General features: G+C 51.2%; 1 protein-coding gene across 10 annotated transcripts in view; it reads right to left on the bottom strand.

The window, feature by feature from the left end:
* The window catches only part of SYNRG (synergin gamma), a 46121-nt gene that overhangs the window by 4025 nt on the left and 20693 nt on the right, over window positions 1–21403 (bottom strand). For 5 of the 10 annotated variants that reach the window (XM_064166489.1, XM_064166493.1, XM_064166495.1 and 2 more), the window contains 10 exons: window positions 21282–21400; window positions 21047–21109; window positions 16850–17806; window positions 7100–7693; window positions 6599–6762; window positions 5651–5704; window positions 4869–4965; window positions 4472–4620; window positions 1647–1757; window positions 749–784 (listed from right to left, as the gene is read on the bottom strand). In XM_064166489.1, coding sequence (XP_064022559.1) covers window positions 749–784; window positions 1647–1757; window positions 4472–4620; window positions 4869–4965; window positions 5651–5704; window positions 6599–6762; window positions 7100–7693; window positions 16850–17806; window positions 21047–21109; window positions 21282–21400 — 2344 coding nt within the window. Of the gene's footprint in view, window positions 1–748; window positions 785–1646; window positions 1758–2092; window positions 2977–3156; window positions 4352–4471; window positions 4621–4868; window positions 4966–5650; window positions 5705–6598; window positions 6763–7099; window positions 7694–16849; window positions 17807–21046; window positions 21110–21281; window positions 21401–21403 lie in introns of those variants that run through there. The other 5 variants (XM_064166490.1, XM_064166499.1, XM_064166498.1 and 2 more) reach the window with 3 other exon arrangements.

Here is a 21403-nt window from a genome sequence, read left to right as displayed (position 1 = left end):
ATCCTACCTGATCTGACTCACTAACTCACCTCGGGTCATGCCCTGCCCCTTCCAGCTCTGCTCAATACCCATACAGGATTAAAAGCTGTTTAGCCAGCCAGGAAACAGCCACTGCATTTGTTCCACAGTGCTGTGCTCCAGGCAGGTGCAGGTGTTGATTTCCAGCTGAATTTGATGGACTTGCTGCTGTTAATTGAATCTGCTCTACGAGAGGAGCTGCTGAAGCCAGGACCAGCTCCGCACGTCTGCCTCTCTGTTGCTAGGAGATACTTTCCAAAGCTTCACAGCTACCTATTTAAAACAAATATTCTAACCCTATTCCCCACCCCCTGGATTTCCTGCAGAGACTTCTAAAAATGCCACTGCCTTCTACAAACAGCCAAAAGTCAATATTTGTAGCAAAAAAAAACCCCAACCCAGCCCTACAGCTCCCCCCCCACACACACCTCCTGCAACAGACACACAGCTACGAAGTCAGAAACTCAGGGCAGGGAGTTTCCACCACACGACAGGAGCAACACAAACCCAGAAGCTATTCACAGGTACAAGCATGCAGACAAGACAAAGGGGAGGCTCTGGAGCATGTTAGTTGATCAGATTGAGTGTTACAGTCACGAGAAATGACTTAAAAGAGAAGGATTCATGATTGGTACAGTTGAGAATGACAGCTGAAAGCACTGCAACACTTCAGCCTTCCACACCCAACCAAGAATGATCTACAGAGCACAGGGGGTTGACAGAGTCCTACTTTTCTAGGAAGCTCTTCCACAGGTTTCTCTTCATTCTGCAATAATGTTGAAACCACAAAGTCAGCAGGCTGCCGACACACGGCAAGGGCTCGCCTGCCCTCTGCTCCTAGCCTGGGATTCCCTCCCAGCGCCACTAACTGCAACAGCCCCTTCCTGGTGAGCCTGGGGAATGCACCTCACAAGGAAAAGTCACTCCAAGATGTTTATGTTAACAAACATGTACCTGGTGGGTCCTAGGCCCCCAGTTTATTCCCCACCATGAACAATTTACCTCCTAGTGCACACCTGTGGCACAGGCCAAGCCCAATGAATCAGAAAATCGTAGATTTGCTCCCTCCTGGAGGTGTTCAAGGCCAGACTGGATGAGGTCCTGAGCAACCTGGGCTACTGGGAGGGGTCCCTGAAGTGCCACGGCCACACATTTCTGAACACCTCCAGGGATTGCGACTCCACCACCTCCCTGGACAGCCTGTTCCAATCCCTGACCACTCCTGCAGCAAAGAAGTTTTTCCTCCTTTCCACCCTAAGCCTCCCCTGGCACAATTTCAGGCCATTTCCTCTCCTTCTACCACCTGAAGGAGAAGACACCAACCCCACCTCACTGCAACTTCCTTTCAAGGAGCTGTACAGAGCAGTGAGGTCTCCCCTCAGTCTCCTCTTCTCCAGACTGAACACCCCCAGCTCCCTCAGCTGCTCCTCAACAGGACTTGCTCTCCAGATCCTTTGCCAGCTTTATGTGGACTGCTTCAGTCCCACCTCTAGGGTCAGATTTTGCCTTAGCCACTTCCAGATCCAAATTACAGCCACGAGCTCTTACTGAAATACACCCAAGGCCTAAAGGAAAGTCCAAGCTGTAAATGAAACCAGAGTTGAACACCAGGGGCTCATCATCCTTACTTTGCTCCTGGAATCCACGTTCAGCAGGCACACTCCACAGGCAAGATCTTGGGCGTTTTTAATCCCCGGACGCAGCATACAAGAGGAGAAATCCAGGGAGTTTTCATCTGGCTAAAGAAACAAGGCAGTCAGTGCAGGCACTGCCAGTGCCTCAGCATGGCCATGCTCTGGCTGTGGTGGCTGCCCAGAGCCCTGGCAGCAGCCACCTGGCAGGGAGGACCTGTGTGCGCTTCCCACCGGTGCTGCGATTTAATCAAAGCCATTAGCATGTACTTGCAATCCTGCTCTGCAATCCCCATCAGCACTCATTTATAACACTCCAGCTCTGGAAAAAAGGCTTCCACTACAAAGGGAAGAATTCTTCAGTTCCACCTTCCCACATCAAAAGGAGGAGACGTTGGCAAGCAGGAGCCCTGGCGGCAGCTGCCGGGTGCCAGCGCGGCGCGCTCCGAGCTGCAGGGAGATAAGCGGTGGTGGGCAGGTAGTGGGTGTGCAGCTGCAGGCAGAGGGGCCTGGGCCAGCTCTGCTCTCAGTCCTAAGCACCACAAGTGGTGTCTGCATCACTGTTCACCATCCTGAATCCCCTGTTCCTCCCTGATCAAAAAAGATGGAGGTGATTCCTTTGGGAGCTTTTCCAGAACCACAGAAGTGTTTGAGTTGGAAAAGGTCTCCAAGAGCATCGAGTCCAACCAGGGAGCCAGGAGAAGCTGGCATGGGGGCACAGCAGAGCAAAGTGGGATATGAAGGTTAACCAACTCATGGAGAAATGAAAGGCACCAGCTACACACTAACCAGGTTAGAGACAGGCAAACGTTGGGGGAAGCACAGAATCCTTTTGGTTGGAAAAGCCCTTTCAGATCCTTGAGTCCAAAAGACTCACAGAATTAGCCAGCCTGGAAAAGATCTCTGAGACCATGGAGTCCAACCTATCACCTAACCCTTCTAATTAACTAAACTATTGCCTAGCTCTGCCAAGGCTGGGGCTAAACCACAGCCCTCAGCACCACACAGCTGAACTAAGTTCCTAACAGTGAGGGTGGGGAGACACCGGAGCAGGTTACCCAGGGAGGTTGTGGATGTCCCCACCCTGGAGACGTTTGAGGCCAGGCTGGACGAGGCCTTGAGCAACCTGGGCTAGTGGAGGTGTCCCTGCAGAGGGGTGGAACTGGATGAGCTTTAAAAGTCCCTTCCAACCCAACCCATCCAGTGACTATGAATAAACCTGCAAACGAGGACTGCCTGGATGCAGCCCCTTTCCCAGGGCACAGTCTGTAAGTTTCAGCTTCCAGATTGAAATCAACTCCAGACTTTGCTCAAGTGACCTCTGTGCCTGGAAGGAGCAGTGCCTATGAAACCAGTGCCTGGCAGTGCAAGAGACTTCCTCCGAGGTGTGAGCCCAGGCCATGTGCACTCTGGCTCCACACTGCAGCTGTGCTGGTCACACTCCCCCCCCTCCACTGGCTGCAGAATAATTGGAAACCTAAGAGACAAAACCACCACCCTTTAATCTTTAAGTAGATCAATCAAATTAATAAAGACACTCTAATATTTGTTTACCAAACACAGGAGTGAAGCACAGGAGAAGGTCAGCCTGGAATCTGCAGCAAAAAGCCACAAGGCTGTGCATAAAATTCCCTGGTGACAAAACCCTTTCAGAGATAAAATTAACCTTTCCCAGCACAGCCTCAGAGCTACACCACTTTGCTTAATTGGCACTTCTGCATCGTTTGGGATCCAGCACTGCAACAACAGGGTCTTTTTTTCCTGCAGTCCTCATGCCTGGAGGTGTTCATCCAAACAGGGATGGGTTTCACACCTCCCAGAGACCCAGGTGGAGAAGAGAAACACTGAGGGAAGCTTTGGACAGGGGCAGGAATCCCTGTGCCTCAGATAACTCCATAGTCTGTGCATGAGAAATCACTATTCACAGCTCCTCATATGTTTAAAATTGCTCTGGACCACTGCAGCTGGGAGAACACGTGGCCAAGCTTTGGACGTCAAGGTAATCCCTGTAATCTTCCAAGGAAAAGCACTTTAAGAACTAAATTTTAATCCACTTGCTTAAAGAAGAGAATCCTGATAGCTTTTAAAAGTGTTCCTATCAACAACAGCAGAGTTCAAAGAGATGACTCCCAGTCTATCAGCTCCATCTGCCAAGCAGTCAAATACTGGAAGGATCAGTTTCCTATTCTGCCAGGCTCTCTGCAGGATGGGGCAGCACCAGGACTTGCTGCCACCACTGTGTGCCCTGCAGAGCCAATGAGCTGCAGCTAGCAGACAGCGAAGACCCTGGGCCTTACTTACACTAGACAGCTCTAAGGTCCCCCTGCAGTCTTCTCTTCTCCAGACAGAACACCCCCAGCTCCCTCAGCCTGTCCTCATAGCAGAGGTGCTCCAGCCCTTGGATCATCTTTGTGGCCTCCAACAGCTCTGTGTCCCTCTTTTGCTGGAGACACCACACCTGGATGCAGTATCTGAGGTGGGGGTCTCAGCAGAGCAGAGCAGAAGGGCAGAATCTCCTCTCCTGCCCTGCTGGCCACACTCCTCTCTATCCAGTGGCTTCTTAAGGTGTTACTGCAGTTGCCCTGTTGGAGTGGTGCACAGTTCAGATACCCCCAAACTCCTTGAGGCAGCAGCAGGTTTGGGCACAGGAAACAGTTCTGTTACAGGGAGCTCTCCCCTGGGTGTCAGCAATGAGAGCTTTTCTGTGGAGCGAGAGGAAAATGCAAACCGAGAGGCTAGGCAATGAGTGGGGGCCCTGCACACCCAGCTGTGGGGGCCCTGCACCCCTGCACCCCCAGCTGTCAACACAGCCCAGGCCTTACCGTCAAAGCTGCGAGCGACATGAAGCTGATGAGGTTGTTCCAGACCTTGTCGATGTCCTTCAGCAGCTGCTGGAGCTTCTCACTGCAGACAGCTGTTGCTTTGATGCCCAGCTCAACTCTCTTCGTCACCCTGTAGACTTCCACAACCCCTGGGGACACAGAACACAGCAGAGGATTGCAGAGCACTTCCATCTTCCTGCAGCCTGAACTCAGAAACAGCCCAGAGCAGGCAGGGCAGAGGGAAGGTGCCAGGGGCAGTCATTCCACAGCAGCAGTTACATCCCCTTAGCACAAGAGCTGCTCATTGCAGGGGAAAGATGCAGCTAAAACACAGTTCCATGACTCCATGTCACTGCTCTGTCAGGGGAGAGCTTTCAGCTGGTGAAGTCCAACCTACCCAGCAGGTACTCCATGCCCTGTGCAGACTGGATCACTTCCGTGCAGACGGAGGAGCTGCTGATCCCATTCAAGGTGTCGTTTGCTTTCCTTATGACCTGGGGGAATGGATAGCATCAAATAAATGGTGGTGTTACCTCCCTTGGACCAGCCACCACAACCAGGCTGTCCCCAGCAGAAACTGTCACACATACCAGGAGTGAGATTAAGAAATAACTGCCATGCTCCAGCACGGGTTTTGCTACTCCTGCAGTAACTATGAGCAGACCAAGGGGAACAGGTGAACATTTGAAACCTTCAGACATTCCCCAAGTATTTCCATTCCCAAAATCCAAAAGTGAGGAGCAGGCACTGCTGTCTGAGTTAATAACAGCATTCAGGGTGTTGGCTAAAACTCAGATGCAAAGCAGAAATGTGAAGGAAAACGAATCTGGCTGTGAAACAACTGAGAGCCACAGCCAGGCACTTCATGCCCTCTGCACAGCACAGTAAGCAGCCCTGGTTCTGAGGAAGGGCTGAAGAGGCAGGTGCTGATACCAGCACCCAGAACATGCCTTACTGGCTGCCCAGAACACAGGAACTCCACATTAACTTGGAAATGTAGGCAAAAAGCAAACTAATCACAGCTGACAGGGAGATTAGTGCAGGATCTTTAACTGAGCAGGCACCGCTTCTGCTGCCTGGCAGCTTTTGGGGCAGGAACTATAATCCCCTGAGGCTGTGCCTGTGTGCTGTGGAGCCTTCAGCAGGAGAGGGAGGCTGTGGAGGAGGCTACACACCTACCTGCAGGGCACTCTCCAAGCATCTTTGCCATTCGTAGGCATACCTCTCACTTTCCTGTTGGAAAGAAAGGCACAGTCTGAATCACAGAAGCATAGAATGCCAGAGTGCCAGGTTGGAAGGGACCCCAAGGATCACCTGCTCCAACATTTCTAGGTGACAGAGTTGGGATGAGCTGGCCCAGCAGCCTGCCAACCTGCTCCTTCACATGCTTCCCCTTCTCCCACCACAACAGGAGCAGAGCAGACAGGAATTCTGAGAGCCTGTTTGCAGGTCAGCTACCTTCAACAGATCTGCTCCTTATTTCCCTCCCCCCTAATTCTTTCAATATTCTCTTTGCACCTGAACTCTAATTCAGCTGCTGAGAAATTTGCACCTGAATTCCAAAGTCTGATTTCTTAGAATCAGTTTCATAAGGAAGAATGTACTGAATGGGTACAAATTGGCACTGCACCTACCCACTCCTGACACAGCTGTTACAGGTCTGCTGCTCTAGGCACAGGGATTAGCAGAGCTTCATCCAAGTCCTTTTCCCATCTATTCTCAGGATGGCTAAGGGCAACAAGTACCACAGCCAAAATTGCTAAGCCATTTCCCAAAGCCAATGGTCTCAGAGCCAAATCTGGGATTAGACTGAAGTTGTAGCTAATTTCCAGTTACAAACTCAGACCACAAAGTCAAGTGACTCTGACTGCCTCGCAGACCACAGCATTGCCCCCAAGACTAACCACAGCAGAGCATTCTCCCCCCCACCACCACTTCACAAGACTAAACACAGGAGAGAAGAAACCTCCTTTAGGAGCAGTTCATGATCACAGCTCCTGACCTTATCCAGTTTAGACTCACCCCCTGAACTCAAACAGCTAAGGTCCCAAGGGCAGGGCTACAGAACACCCTCAACAGCAGCCTGATGAGTCTTTGCCCTCTGCTTGTGTTGCAGGCAGCTCTCACCTCAACTTCTCCAGTCAGGTCTTTGTACTTGTCTCTGATGACAGGCAGCGCAGGCTTCTCACTGAAGGTGTTGGAGCGATCCCTGAAGGGCTGCTCCAGCACAGGCAGAGGCGAGGAGCGGCTGATTTCTCGGTCACCCAGGCTTAAGCTCCTTTTGTGAGACCCTAAGAAGCGAGGACATAACCCAGTTAGCCTTGCAGTCCTCAAGGCATCGAAATGAACAGAGTAGCAGCAAGGGATGCACTCCCACTCCAGCAGAGAAGAAGCCTTCTCTGGACTGGTGCAGCTCTCCCCAGCTCCTCAATTCTCACCACTTTTTGGTAAAGGCTTTGTTTTTTTTTTTCCTTGTCTTCCAAACACAACAGAAATCAGTGAGAAGACTCAGCTTGTTTCAAGGAGCTTTTGGAGTAATCCCCACTGGCTAATTTATCATCTGATGAGCAAATTCAGCCTGTGCCAGGCACAAGCAGGGCAGGCTCCCTCCACCCTGGGCAGCCTTACCTTGCACAGACAGGTCAAAGGTGGCCAGCTCGCTCCTGATCATTTCTTCACTGGACTTCACCTTGCCTTGGGAAGTTGCCACCAAGAAGTCAAACTTGCTGATTTTTGGCTTTTCGCTTTGGAACTCTCCAAAGTCATCTGTGGACTCTCTTTGCAGGTCAGAAGGCAGCCCACTGGCCAGGAAATCTGCCTCCTGCCTCGCCTGGGCTGCCGCTGCATCCTGTGCGCCTGCCGAAGGGCTGGCGAAGTCCCCAAAGCCTCCGGAGTCATCCTCGCTGGGACCTGCTGGGCCAGAGTCTTTAAAGTTTGCAAATGCTGCAAAGGAAACATCCTGCAAAGCATCCTCACTAGCAAAGGTTGTCACTTTGGAAACTGTTGTCATGGTAATGTTTTCTGAGCTGCCAAACAAGGTCTCCTTCTTCTGAAGGACAGAAGTAGCCGTAGAGGATCCACTTCCCGAGGACTGGACAAAGGAGGAGAGCTTCTTGCCCTGCTGAATGTCTTCTTTGTCGGACCAGTCATAGCTTGCCAGGCTGCTGACTGCAGACCCACTGTTATAGCTTCCAAATGGGGCACATTTTAAGTCATCTATATCTGAGAGAAACAAATCCTTACAATTAGAAGACGAAGTGCCAACGTTCACCTCTCCACCCTGCGTAGGGGCAGGAGCAACTCGCTAAGAGCCCGAAGGAACGGCAAGAACAAACACTCTGAGGTGGCTCAGCGAGGCTTAAACCAGAGCTTGCACAAGAAGAATCTGCATTTAACAGCAAAACATTCACATGTAATAAATGTAAGCCTCCACTTCTGAATATTCTCTTGTATTTGAAGCTAGAAGTCACCATCCCACTACAGGAGTGAAGAAACACTGAAGCAACAGGAAATGTTTCCAGGCAGTGCAGCCTGCGTCCATCGGCAGCTGAGTGCTCTGATGCTGGCTGCAGAACCCACACTCAACAGGTAAACGCTAGCAACTCCACTGCCTTGTCACATCATCCCCCTCAGCAAACAGCCACACAGCACAGGGCTGACTGCTGCATCCCCTCTGAGAAAAGCATTGAACACTTCAGGTTCCTGCCCCATGGCAGGGGCACTTGTGCAAACGTGCTGCAAGAAGCTTCAGAGAACAGCCACCCTGGTCAAGCTGTTCACAGTGCCACACAGCTGGCTCTCCAAACTTCCAGCTTTCAGGAATGCCAGGAATAATCTGGAGGCCTTGGGTCAGCATTTACAGCCTCAGTGCTCGCTAGAGAAAATCCAACCAGTCTGCAGAAAGCTCCAAACATTGCTACTCACCCAATCCTCTGTGCCAGTGGGTTCTCCTCAGTGCCACCAGCAGGCATGGCACCTAGCCTGTTCCCCTGCATGACAGCCAGCCCCAGAGCCTGCAGTGGCCAGGAGCTGCTGGGCTTTGTCTGCCACTCACTCAACTGATCTTTCACGTTCAGCCTGAGCCTGATCCAGAGTGAAGGCAGAGAGCGCCAGGGGCTGCCTGGGTTGCATTACAGCTCACCGAGCCCCAGCCCTGCTCCTCTACTCTTGGCATTTGTTTTCCAGCATTAACAAGTGTCACTTTGGATTAGACATTCAGCTGCTGCTTGGTGCCTGGGGTGGAAGAGGCTTGAGGTAAGCAAAACCCAATGCAGGGAAGAGATTCTCTTAGCTGAGGCTCTGGTAAACACGATGGGCTGAGCTGGCTGGCACACAGCAGCAGGGCTCTAGCAGAGCAAGCTGGCATCCCAGCTGCCCTCTTTACTGTCTGAGCACGAAGCCACTCTGGCCAAATGTCTCTGCCTTCACCTGCTCCTCTACAGGACGGGCAGAGCATGCAGTGCCTCAGGCTGCTTTCCAGGCACGACCCGCAGCCCAGCTAATGAAAAGCCTGACAGACAGACAGACACCAACATGCCCTTTAATGCCACTCCAGTGAGCCCCCTGCGAGGGGTGGGAGAGGCACGGTTGGGCCTGTGGGACTGGCTTCCTGCAGCTGCTGCTCTCCACAACAAGCCTTAGCACCCTGCACACCCCAGGCAAGCTTTCAAAGCACCACTCCAATAGTGCATCTGTAGAGCAAGCAGTTCACAGAAGGGTAAACAGAGCAGAGATGAAATCACCTACTGGTGGGCAAACTGAAGGGAAGAAGGTGAAAAGGAGCTGACTTGCAAGGAGCAGTGATTTATCACAAGACACTGCACCTTGTGCTCTCAAACGTACAGTTTTGTTTAAAGAAGTAAATGAAAGCTTCAGTAGCACTGAAGAGAGTGCCAGAACCACCTCCAAAATGTCAGCCAGCTGTAATTAATCCTGGGAGCTTGAGGAGACCACGGGGCACTAAGCAACCTCTTTTCCTTTTCATTTGTGTTGCCTCCAGAGCCCAGCAAAGGTTTCAGCACTGCCATTGTCTCAGCGTGCAGCAGGAAATGCAGAGACAGAGCCACGACCCTGCTGTGCAGATCTGCACCATCCGCCCTGGCTGAGTTCTTTCATAACGGCCACGAGTGGGAGCTGGCTGAGGACACTTCCTAAAGGAGCAGGGCAGGGCCCTCCTGCTCTTCCCTTGGCTCAGGGGCAGGCAGAATCAGCAGCAGGCTGCGATGGGAAGCTGGAGCTCACAGTGCTTGGCTTGCAATCAATAGGTCATGGCAGGGAAGGCAGAACAATATCTGAATTATTCACAAGCTAAGAGTGAAGATTCCCTCCATGGATCCATGCAGACTCCAAGCCCCCCCTGCACTGGTGTAAGAGCTGAGCTGGAAGGGAATGGTTCACTTATTTGGATAGTTATAAAAGGGTTACTCTGGTGAGTAAACTTTCCTAGGAGTCTTAGAATCACAGAATGGGTTGGAAGGGACCTTGAAGACCATCAAGTCTCAGCCCCCTGCCATGGGCAGGGACACATCTACTAGCCCAGGCTGCTCAAGGGATCTTGTCATATAATCATGGAACTGTTTGGGTTGGAAAAGGCCTCCAGGATCATCCATTCCAACTCTCAACCCAGCACCACCATGGCCACTAAACCCTGTCCCCAGGTGCCACTGCCACACCTTTCTTGAACCTCTCCAGGCATGGGGACTCCAGCACCTCCTTGGGCAGCCTGTTCCAGTCCCTGACCACTCTGGCAGCAAAGACATTTTCCTTAATCTCCAACCTAGCCCTTCCCTGGCAGAGTTTCAGAAGCCCAAGGTCTTGCTGTGCCATGCCCTGTGCTGCACAGGAATATATGCCAGAAATGAGCTGGTTTTGACTAGAGGAAGCAAAAATCCTAACCCCTGCCCTACTGCACACAGCTGAAGGCTGCTGTGAGCTCTCAGCAGATTTGCTGCAGGAAGAGAGGAGCTGCCCCCCCGGTGGGCAGCAAAGCAGCTGTGCCAGCAGACTAATGAGTGAAGCAGCACTTTACATGTGAGCAGCACTGCCTTGGCTGACCCCGGAGAGCCCTTTCTGATGTGGATATTTGGGTTAGTGGCAAAAAGGTTGTTTTGTTAAGCAGTGCTAAGAACTGCTTCCCCAGCAGCCTTTTCCTTAGCCCACACGTGGATGTGATGGATAAAAAGCTTCAGTCCCCATACTGCAGCTCTGGGCTGTGATGATGTAAAGGAACCCTAAAGCTCATCCAGTTCCAATCTCCTGCCACAAGTAGGGACACCTCCCACCAGCCCAGGCTGCTCGAGGCCTCATCCAGCCTAGTGCTGAACGCCTCCAGGGAGGGGGCATCCACAGCCTCCCTGGGCAACCTGTGCCAGTGTCTCCCCACCCTCACTGTCAAGAATTTCTTCCTCACCTCCAGTCTCAGTCTCCCCAGTTCAAAATTTAACCAGATGCTTGTGTGTCAAGAATGCATTTGGGTTTTCTTTTTTCCAAGGCAAGAGATGATGAAGTGAGGGGGGAAGAACATTCATCACTTCTAACTAAGCATGACACTTGGTGAGGACAGATGCCACGGAGCTACCTCCACTGCCTGCTGCAGCACACTTCTGGTGAGAACAGATCTGATCAAAGCATCACTTTTTACTCAAAAGAAAAAGGAGCCAAGACTAAATCCACCACAATTCTGTGCAGATGCTTTGGGCTGGGGACAGAGGCTCTGTGCAAGGGCAGAAGTGAGTGCTGCTAGCTTTTAAGGAGAGCAGAGAGCACACACATCCTGAGCGGAGCATGCTTAGGAAGCCCACAGCCCTCCCGCAGAGATGTGTCCACAGGCTGTAGTGAAACAGCCCAGCACAAAGCAGAGCTCCTCAGGCATCTCTGCAGCCATGCTGGAGTGTCTTGCAGAGCTGACATAAGAGACTGGGGTTTACCACAGAATCAACCAAGTTGGAGGAGACCTCCAAGCTCATCCAGTCCCACCTAGCACCCAGCCCTGGCCAATCAACCAGACCATGGCACTAAGTGCCCCATCCAGGCTTTGCTTGAACACCTCCAGGGACAGCGACTGCACCACCTCCCTGGGCAGCCCATTCCAATGCCAATCACTCTCTCTGCAAGGAACTTCCTCCTAACACCCAGCCTAGACCTGCCCTGGCACAACTTGAGGCTGTGTCCTCTTGTCCTGTTGCTGGTTGCCTGGCAGAAGAGACCAACCCCACCTGGCTACAGCCTCCCTTCAGGTAGCTGTAGACAGCAATGAGGTCTCTTCTCCAGGCTGCACACCTCCAGCTCCCTCAGCCTCTCCTCACAGGGCTGTGTTCCAGGCCTCTCCCCAGCCTTGCTGCCCTTCTCTGGACACCTTCCAGCACCTCAACATCTCTCTTGAATTGAGGAGCCCAGAACTGGACACAGCACTCAAGGTGTGGCCTGAGCAGTACTGAGTACAGGGGCAGAATAACCTCCCTTGTCCTGCTGGCCACACTGCTCCTGATGCAGGCCAGGATGCCATTGGCTCTCTTGGCCACCTGGGCACACTGCTGGCCAACTTCAGCTACTATCTACCAGCACCCCCAGGTCCCTCTCTTCCTGGCTGCTCTCCAGCCACTCAGTCCCCAGCCTGTAGTGCTGCTTGGGGTTGTTGTGGCCAAAGTGCAGGACCCTGCACTTGGCCTTGTTAAATTTCATCCCACTGGCCTCTGCCCACCCATCCAGCCTGTCAGGGTCCCTCTGCAGGGCTCTCCTACCCTCCAACAGATCCACACCTGCTCAAGCGAGAGCTGCCAAGGAGAGAAGAACACTGTCAGAGGATGAAATGCAGCTCAAACTGCTTCCCTGTGTTATCTCATCTCCAGAAGAACTTCACATCCTTCATCTCAGCCAACTATAACAATTTATTTGAGCTCACAAGAATTAAGTTATGGCTGGAGGCAATTTACAAGCTGGAGCCGTCAATGTCAACAGTTTAATCATTGAAGGGAAACTCCTGACAGCACCAGTGAGACTCTGAAGGCAACTGAAAGAGCCAATGGAGGGGAGGATCAGGGCTTTGGTGATTCCAACCAGCACAGCACTTCCACAAGTTTAGATTTCAGTTTATAGTAAACTGAGCTGAATGAACACAACTCTCGTGTGCTTCCTTGGCTCTCAAGTGATGCTGGTGGTAGCTACTTCTCTTCCTCACAGAGGAACATCAACACACCAAAACCAGAGCTGTTGCTCTGGAACATCACCAGCAGCCTGAGGAAGAAGCCTAGAGGCTGGAGAAGGTCTGGCACCACTTCCTCCCTGCTTTCAGTGGGGCATGAGAAAGGCAAAGATGAAACTGGAAGAAGACAGAGGCTTGTAGGCACTGCTGCTGCCTGTGTCATGCCTATCAGCAATCAGAAACATCCACAGCCCCCTCCTCAGCTGCTGTTAATGGTATGGGAGGGACTCCAATTGACTTTCGCTGGAGAATGGCAGCACCAGGCACTGCTAAAGTGGAAACCATCAACAGCACTGACTGGGAGATAAATTAACACCAAGAGAAAAAGCAGGGAAGGGCCTTCAAACCTTGAGGAATTAAAGATTTCGCTAATGATTTTTTAATTATCATGATAAAGCACGTTTCACAGCAGGGAAAATGCCCTGGGAGCTTGCACTGGAAGCAGAGATAGTTCTGCTCCATCGTGCCCAGGGCAGCTGTGTGCTCTCTGGCTCAGCTTGGACAGCACTTAGAAAACATCTCCACACCCTCCTCTGCTCCTAGAGCTCTTCACAGGATAAACAAGCGTTGGTGAGCAATTCTGCTTCCAGAACGATCCTACAGGAGGGCAAGTTGTGAATCTGCTGTAGAATCTGGACACAAAAGCAGTTAGGAGCCTCCTGCACACTGCTCTCCCTCCTCCAGCTCTGATTAGCTGCACAAATGCTAACAGCAGTGCCCTGCACAACGAAGGCTCTCAGGTGATGTTTAAGCCCCCGGTTTAAAAAGCTTCAGGGCTAGGCAAGACTTCCTGACTCTCCAGCGTGACAGAAGGGTGTTGGTTTGGTTGTTTTCCTTTCAAAGTCTCTCAAGATTGGCATAAAGAAGTAAAATATTCCAGTTTCTGATCTGGTTTTCACTCCTGTGCCAAGGAATTACCAAGCCCCAGCTTGTGCTGTGAAACACTTCCACTTCACATCAATTCATTTTAGCTTTTCACTTTGTCTGCTAAGTTGCTGTTAACCCCATAATGACAGTGGCCCAGGATTTGGAGGAAGTCCAAGTGACAGAATTACAAGACACAGATCTGCAGCTGTCATTCATGCTTGAAAGCTTCAATAGAGTAAGGCTGGAGCTCCCAAAGAGAGAAAGGAAGCAGAGCCCCTTACCGGATTAATCCACTCTGGATTAGCTAAATAAACATCAGAATATTGTTCAATGGGCAGCTACTCATTACAGCCTGGACAGAGCTCATTTCCCACCTGGTTCCCTTCACAAAGGAGCATCATAGCCTTGGCTGGCAGCAGGGAAATGCAGATGAGGAGACGACAGGACAGAGAAATGGTTCTGCCTGGAGCCTGAACGACCACAGCACTCTCAAACCCAGCTCAGAGACACAGCCCTGCCATCCACACATTGCCTCTATTCAACCCCTCACCAAAACTGCTGCTCTGAAACAAACCAACCAACCAACCGTCGCTTATCCTGGTATGTAAAGTTCGGGAAGCAGTCAGGGAGAGAGGTCAGAGCCTTGGAAGAGGAGAAAGAAGCTCACCCAGCTGCTGCTCTGCAGGAGCCAGGCACCTGCCGGCTGAAGGGGATACTATGGCTTTAAAACTTTGTGGTTTTCAGGAAACACTGGCTGGTTTGCAACAAATCACACACATCCCCAGGCCTTCCAAATGTGCCAAGATAATATTTATTAACACAGCAGGACTTACAGATCACAAAAGATAGTGATACACAGGAGCTCGAAGGGCGTTACCAGAACCAAGCATGCAGGTCAGCACTCGCAGAAGAGAGATACCAAAGCAGATCTGAGAAGGCACATTCACACAGGAAATGTTTAGCTGAAATCAGACATTAGAAAAGCAGCAAAAAACTTGGAAGTTGATTAAAATATACAGAGATCTCAAATAATGCCAAAGGAAAAAGGTTCTTTACAGCTGTGCCAGGGCAGCAGATGGATAACCCTTTGAGGATACCCAGGCTGGGTACACTCTGCTGCAGCCTTCAGCAGGAAGTGGGGCAAATTAGGTTCATCTACCATGATGAGGTGCTAATTAAAATGCCTTCCTCGTGGAGTGAAACAGAAATTTGGTTGAAAAGAAGCAGCCTGGTTGAAACTAACAGCATGCAGGCAGTGCTCAAAGGGTTATACAAAGTAAAGGCAAGAGAAATCAGGCAACGTTAGTGTAATTGTCCTTCCACACACAGAGTTGGAGCCAAGTTTAAAGAGACAGTATCCCCTTTGCAGAGAGCAGAACTGAAAACCTTCCTTCCCTCAGAGACCAAAGGCTGTTCTAGGGGAAGCAGATCAATGGTTTCCTCCTAATTCCCAGGGTCAGCAACCTACCTGGCCTGTACCTAGAAGCTACACAAGGCGAAATGCAGCCGAAGGATAAAGAGCTCTGCACCACTGCCAGACAAATCCAACCACTCCTCAGCACCTCTGCTGCTGCTGCCTCACCAGAGCAGTGCCAGGGCTGGCCAACAGAAGGTTCCCAACGACTCCTCTCCCATTTCTCAGCAGTGAGGGTGGCAAAGGGATACTGTCCCTTTTTGACAATAGATTGACAGCTCAAAGAAAGTGGAAAGGGGGGGGGACAAAGTCATCTGCTTGGCATGGAAACTGGAAAACAACCCAAAGGAACCCAAAAGGACTTGAACCACAGCAGCGCAGAGCTCGAAATGCACCAAGGCCAGAGCGAGGAGCAGGTGAGCACAGCAGTGCTGGTAAGAGCAGGCTTTGCTCCGGGATCCAGGCGGAGCTGAGCAGAGCCCTGTGGAGAACACCCAGCCTGGCACCAGAGGAGAGTGCAGGCTGATGGCAGGTCAGTAAAAACAGCTCCTAATTAATACTGCAGAGTTCAAAAGTCTAGCAACGAGCACACGATGGGCTGACCCCTTTAAAGGAACCAGAAAAGTCTTTCCTGCCACAGAGGGCCATTAGTAATGAGTGATTTCTGTGGCAGAAGCTCAGGTCCTGCAGAAGGGCTACAGAAGTCAAACTACCACCAAAAGAGGCTAGAAAAATACTAGGAAAAAAGTGCCTTGAAAAGCAAAGTAAACATTCCAGAGGACACTGTAGGTGCTACGGTTTTGACAGCTCACTCCACTTGGAGTCTCACCAAGCAGCAATATGAAAATTAAATGTCTTTGCTAATAAATTATTCCTGATTATTTTGTACCCTGTTACAGAGCATCTTCCACGGCAACACTGCCAGCTGAAGCCTCTCCCCTACTTAAACACACCACAGAACGCACAAGGACAGCACTGGGGATTTCCTCTACCCACATCTGCAGAGAAAGGAAGAAACACTGCACATGGCAAGAACCAGTCCTTGCAGTACCAGCTGGGACACAGTCTGCATCTTCCCCCCTGCCTCTGACTGCCTCACCTTTGTCCTACAGCACAGGCATGGTGGTTCCTGTGCTGCTGATGGACACAGAACATCCAAATCCACCTTAGCTCCTGATGTCCACATGGCAAGAAAGAGCAGGACACTTGGGAAATTGGTCTGATGAGATGGGGTGGGAGATGGCAAAGCTGGCTCTCAGGGGGGCTTTCATAAAGGGAAATGAAAGGAGGGGAAAATCTGGTGAGGGTCAACTCAAAGGCCCACGGTTTTAAAGTGAGGGCCAAGAGTCAGCAGCCAAGGGCCCTCTGCACAGGGACTCTAAGCAGCCTGCACAGCACTGCCTGCAGAGTCCTGCAGTCTCCCCATAACAGGAGTACACTGGTGTTGGTGATGAGACAGCTCCTCATTAACAGCCCTAATTAGTGTTCTGCCTCCCCTTTTCAGAAGCACAGAGTGGGTTAAATCCTAGCGCCAAAGCTTTTGTTGAGCCCAGGAGACTGCAGTGGGACTCTGCCATTCCTCTTGCTAACAGCAGCAGCAGGACAATGCCAATGTTTGCATTGCAATGTTTGCCACTCACCCCTTCCAGGTACCAGCTGTACCATGCTGTCAGCTCTCAGAGGGAAACTGGTCTGCAGGTCAGACTCTTCAATCTATTTATAGCCTGCTAAGACAAAGAGTAAATGCTGCCCTGCCAGGGGCTGTTGGCTAGCAGGGGCACAGGGCTGGCAGCCTGTCCCCCCCGAACACTAGTGCATAATACTGTAATGTGGCACGCAGGAGAACACTGACACCTCCACCACCTGTGTTACCAGAGCAATCTAACCAGTTCCTCACCTGCTGCTGGTGGATGCTGGCCACTAACAGTTGGCAAATCCAAAGAGCTATCAGACATGACATGCTTAAGATCTCCTCCCACATCAGCCAGTTTCATGTCAAACTGAACAGACAGGGCATCTTCGGAGTCCTCCTTGCCGACGCTGCTGCCGCCGATGGAAGGCAGATCCAGGGACTTCACTGAGCCAGAGTCTTCTTTGGCCTGCTTGAAAGCTGCCACTTTATCCACCAAGGACTTGTCCACACTGTTGCAGGTGGAAGAGAACTTGTTAGAGGGAAAGTCAGCAAAGTCATCGTCGCTCTTTACTGAGGAAAGGGTGGTGCCATCTTTGGCCTCCTCGAAGCCTGCTCCAGAGCCCTCCAGAGAAAGCTGTTTGAAGATGTCATATTTGGTGGGCGTGGAAGCGGTGGCAGAGCTCTGCCCACCCTTGGCCGTGCTGCCAGAGGAGGCAGGCTGAGGAGCAGGAGCAGCCTCCAGCTTGAGTGCACTGTACTTGTCTTCTGCTTTTTGTTCAGCAAATCCACTGCTGCTGTTGAAAGCCATAAAATCTGCAAAGTCATCCTGCCCGCTGCCCGAGGTGCAGTTAGAGAAGTCCCCAAACAGGTTGAACTCTCCGAAGTCCTCAGCCAAGCTGGAGCTCTTGCTGGGGGGCGGCGGGGCGGCGGCGGCGGGCGGCAGCGGGGGCGGAGGAAGGGAGCCTGACTTCGGTGCGCTAAAGGCAGGGGTCAAGGAGGGCTGCTTGCTTTCTGCGGGAGAGGAAAAGAGATCCAAGTCCGCTAAATTCAAAGAGCTCTTGGCTTGTGTTTGCTGCTTGGGCTGAAGGGGCAGAGAGGGGAAGGCTGCAGGGAAGGGTTTGTCTTTCGCAGGTGGCTCTAGCGGGGAGACGCTGTCAGCGGTTTTGAAATCGGTGAAGCCGTCGTCGGCTGCTGCAGGCTTGGGCTCTGCAAGGTTATCTCCTGCAACAAACAGGGGGGACACAAGGGTGAGGCACCAGTGACCAACAACTGCATCGTGCTCACACCATGCAAGCAAGCAAAATACTTCGTGCGGTGCCGGAGGGTTGAAAGGGAGGCCTGAGGATGCACACAGACTGCAAACCCAACGCTAGGGAACACACAGGCCTCTGGCCAGCTGAGGGTCCCTGCAGCAAACCCATCAGTCTTTGCTCAAGGTCACACCACACTCCCTTTGCACCATGACCAACAGCTTCCTGGTGGACGACAGGATGCCTATGAGCCAGCAATGAGCCCTTGTGGCCAAGACGGCCAATGACATCCTGGGGTGCATCAAGAAGGGTGTAGTAGAGTAGATCAAGAGAGGTTCTCCTCTCCCTTTGCTCTGCCCTGATGAGGCCACAGCTGAATATAGTGTCCAGTTCTGGGCTCCCCAGCTCAGGAAGCACAGGGACTTGCTGCAGAGGGCACAGCAAAGGGCTGCAAAGATGCTGAGGGGACTGGAACCTCTCTGTGATGAGGAAAGGCTGAGAGAATTTGGGCTACTTAGTCTGAAGAAGAGCAGCCTGAGAGGGATCTCATCAGTGCTGATCAACACTCCAAGGGTGGATGGCAGCAGGATGGGACCAGGCTTTGTTCATTGGTGTCCAGTGACAGGACACAGAGTGGAACAGAAGAGATTCCATCTGACATGAGGAGGAACTTCTTTAATGTGAGGGTGCTGGAGCCCTGGAGCAGGCTGCCCAGAGAGCTGGTGGAGTCTCCATCTCTGGAGACATTCAAAACCTGCCTGGACATGTTCCTGTGTGACCTTCTCCAAGTGACTCTACTTGGACAGGAATTGGACTCAGTGATCTTTCCAGCCCCTACCATTTCATGATTCTGTGCAGAGGTGATCAGTGCTGTCTCACTCAGCTCCCACCTAAGTTCTTTTTCCCACCTCCTCCTCTTTCCCAAGCAGCAAATGTCACTCACACCAACCCAAGCTTCCAGAAGCAGCTCTCCCCCTCCCTGGGGTGCCAGCAGCAGGTTGGGCCTGCTGCTGAGCTGGGAGAGGAACAAAAGAGACAGTAACTCAACTTGCCTGGTGGCTGAAGGTACTCTTGAGAAGCAGGCAGAAAGCCACCAAGCCTGTCCAGCTGGGAAAATAAGGAGCCCAAGGGGTAGAAGAGACCCAAAGAGGGAAGAACCCAAGGTGCTAGTCTGGAACACTTAAGCCTGTGTACTTCCCTTCTGCTGGATTCACCTAAGCACCCCCACTGCTCAGTGATCAGCAAGTGCAGTGCAGCTCAGGCACCTTCCAGCCTCTGCTATGGCTGGCTCCAGGTTTGCTTTGCAGCCTGCAGGCAGATTTTCAGATGAAAGTGAGCATGATTAATCCTAAGAGGTGCAGATCTCCAGCTCAGCTGCCTGCTGCACGTCAGACCGTGCTGCGTGAGGACTGCAATTTAAACCTGATTAAACATTAGGTAACAATGTTTGGATTTCATTTACATTAAATATTTTGCTGTGCTAATTTTCTGTGTTTCTTCCTGCTCAGTTTTTTTTCTCTTTCATGAAGCATTTTCTTCTGAATGCAAAGAAAAATCTCAAGCAGTTTAACCCATTCACCAGCAGGTAGGGACCGACACACTACTTGTAACTGAAATGTGCAGTGAACAGATTTTGCTCTGGTTTTGGTGTGTTTCTAAAGCAGACCAAAATCTGTTTATGGGACACTTGAATTCAAGATTTAATTAACATTTAATCCTTAAGCTGTGTCATACTTTATATATTTGTTGAAGCAAGACTTAAAGGGAGTAGTAGCAAAGGCCCCACAACTGTACTTGCCAGATTCTTCCACTGCACTTCCCCTCCAGATCAGCTTGGCCCAGAAACACCACAAATACTCAGCAAGTTATTAGACTGGAGATTTCCTTAGGAAGAGATTCCCTGTGGGGAGACACTGGCACAGGTTGCCCAGGGTGACTGGATGTCCCCTCCCTGGAGGTGCTCAAGGCCAGGCTGGGTGAGGTCTTGAGCAGCCTGGGCCGGTGGAGGTGTCCCTGCCCATGGCTGGGGCTTGGAGATGGATGATCTGCAAAGTTCCTTCCCTTCCAGCCCAACCCATTCTGTGAATCTACAAAGTTGCTATGTCTTGATCAAAACTACACCACCACAGCAAACTAAACTTACTGATGGGTTGCAAACTGCTCCATTAGAAAGGGAAGCTGGTGAAAGGGTTTAGTAACAGTGGTCAGAGCTGGGTAATGGCAAACAGACTGATTTGCTACATTTACACCTACAGAAAGAGACAAAAATGTTACTGCACTTCAGGCGTTTCATCCAGGAGGGGCACTGAGCTTGAGACCCTCACACAACATCGCAGGGGTGGCAGAAATTCCATGCTTGAGACAAAGAATCTCATCTTGGAAAAATAAGGAGCAGGTTTTCCCCCAGAATCCAAGGTTGATTTCTAATCATGAAACAAAGTCCCAGAGAGAGCAGAGCTGCAGTCAGTAGCAGGTTTATCCTCTACCTGGCCACTGATGCTATAGGGGAGTTAGCAGAGTTTGAGATCTGATCAGAAAGATGAGATTAGCACTGGCACTGTAGCAGTTAGACACAGATGGCCTTGCAGAAGGCTCAGGGAGGCTCTGCTTTTGGAAGTGCACAGATGTTGCACCTCAGATCTCATCTAGGTTTTGCTCTTTCCAATCAAAACCAGTTAAGCAAATTTCCAAACAAGTGATCAGATTCATCTTAGAGCACCCAAGACCACGAGAAGGTTAAATTCTGCTCTGACAGTAGAAGACTAAAAAGTTGCTGGTTTGACTTATTCTGTCTTCTAAGAATATGCTTCTCACTTCAGTTCTAACAAGGCAATCTGTGGATGTGCCCTCCCTGGAGGTGTTCAAAGCTAGGCTGGATGAGACTCTCAGCAGCCTGGGCTAGTGGAGGTGTCCCTGCCCATGGCAAGGCGTTGGAACTAGATGATCTTTAAGCTGCCTTCCAATCCAACCCACTCCATGAATACAACTCAGGAGCACCCAGGAAAGATGGCATGCATCCAGAAACACAATTCCTAGATAGTTCAAATCTTGTATTGCACCACTTTGTTCAGGATACTTCCTGCTAAGCTGTTGAGGGTAGCAGAGGAACCATTGTTCTAGAACTGCAGGGATGGAAACTGCAGCTCACAGAACTGCTACAAAAAGCAGAAGGAAAAGATGCTAAAGCAGCTCCCAAGCTGCTGCTGCTTACCCAAGCATTTGCTGTCTGAGGGCTGCTCCAGCTCACGGAAAGCACTGTACTTGTCTCCAGAATCTAGTGAGCAGGAGAGAATAAATGCAGTTACACACCGGTATGATGAGTTCACATCACAAAGGTTACATTGGCAGCGTTACTCTGGTTTTAAAACATTCACAGCAGCAGCAAAGCCGAGCTGCAGGAAGTCCTGCATCGAACTGCCCCCCAGGGCTGATTGCTTTCCCTTTACCTCCAAAAGGAGCTGTGCTGTCGGCGGGCTTCTCGGCTGCAATCCCTTTGAAGGCAGCGTACTTATCACTCGAGGAGAGTGCCTTATTACCTGGGAGTGGCACTAGTAAAGGAGGGACACTG

This window comes from Pogoniulus pusillus, chromosome 27 (genome assembly GCF_015220805.1).
Source record: "Pogoniulus pusillus isolate bPogPus1 chromosome 27, bPogPus1.pri, whole genome shotgun sequence".
NCBI lineage: Eukaryota > Metazoa > Chordata > Aves > Piciformes > Lybiidae > Pogoniulus > Pogoniulus pusillus.
Note: the sequence above shows the minus strand (reverse complement) of the source record. Positions and strands in the feature narration are given on the sequence as shown.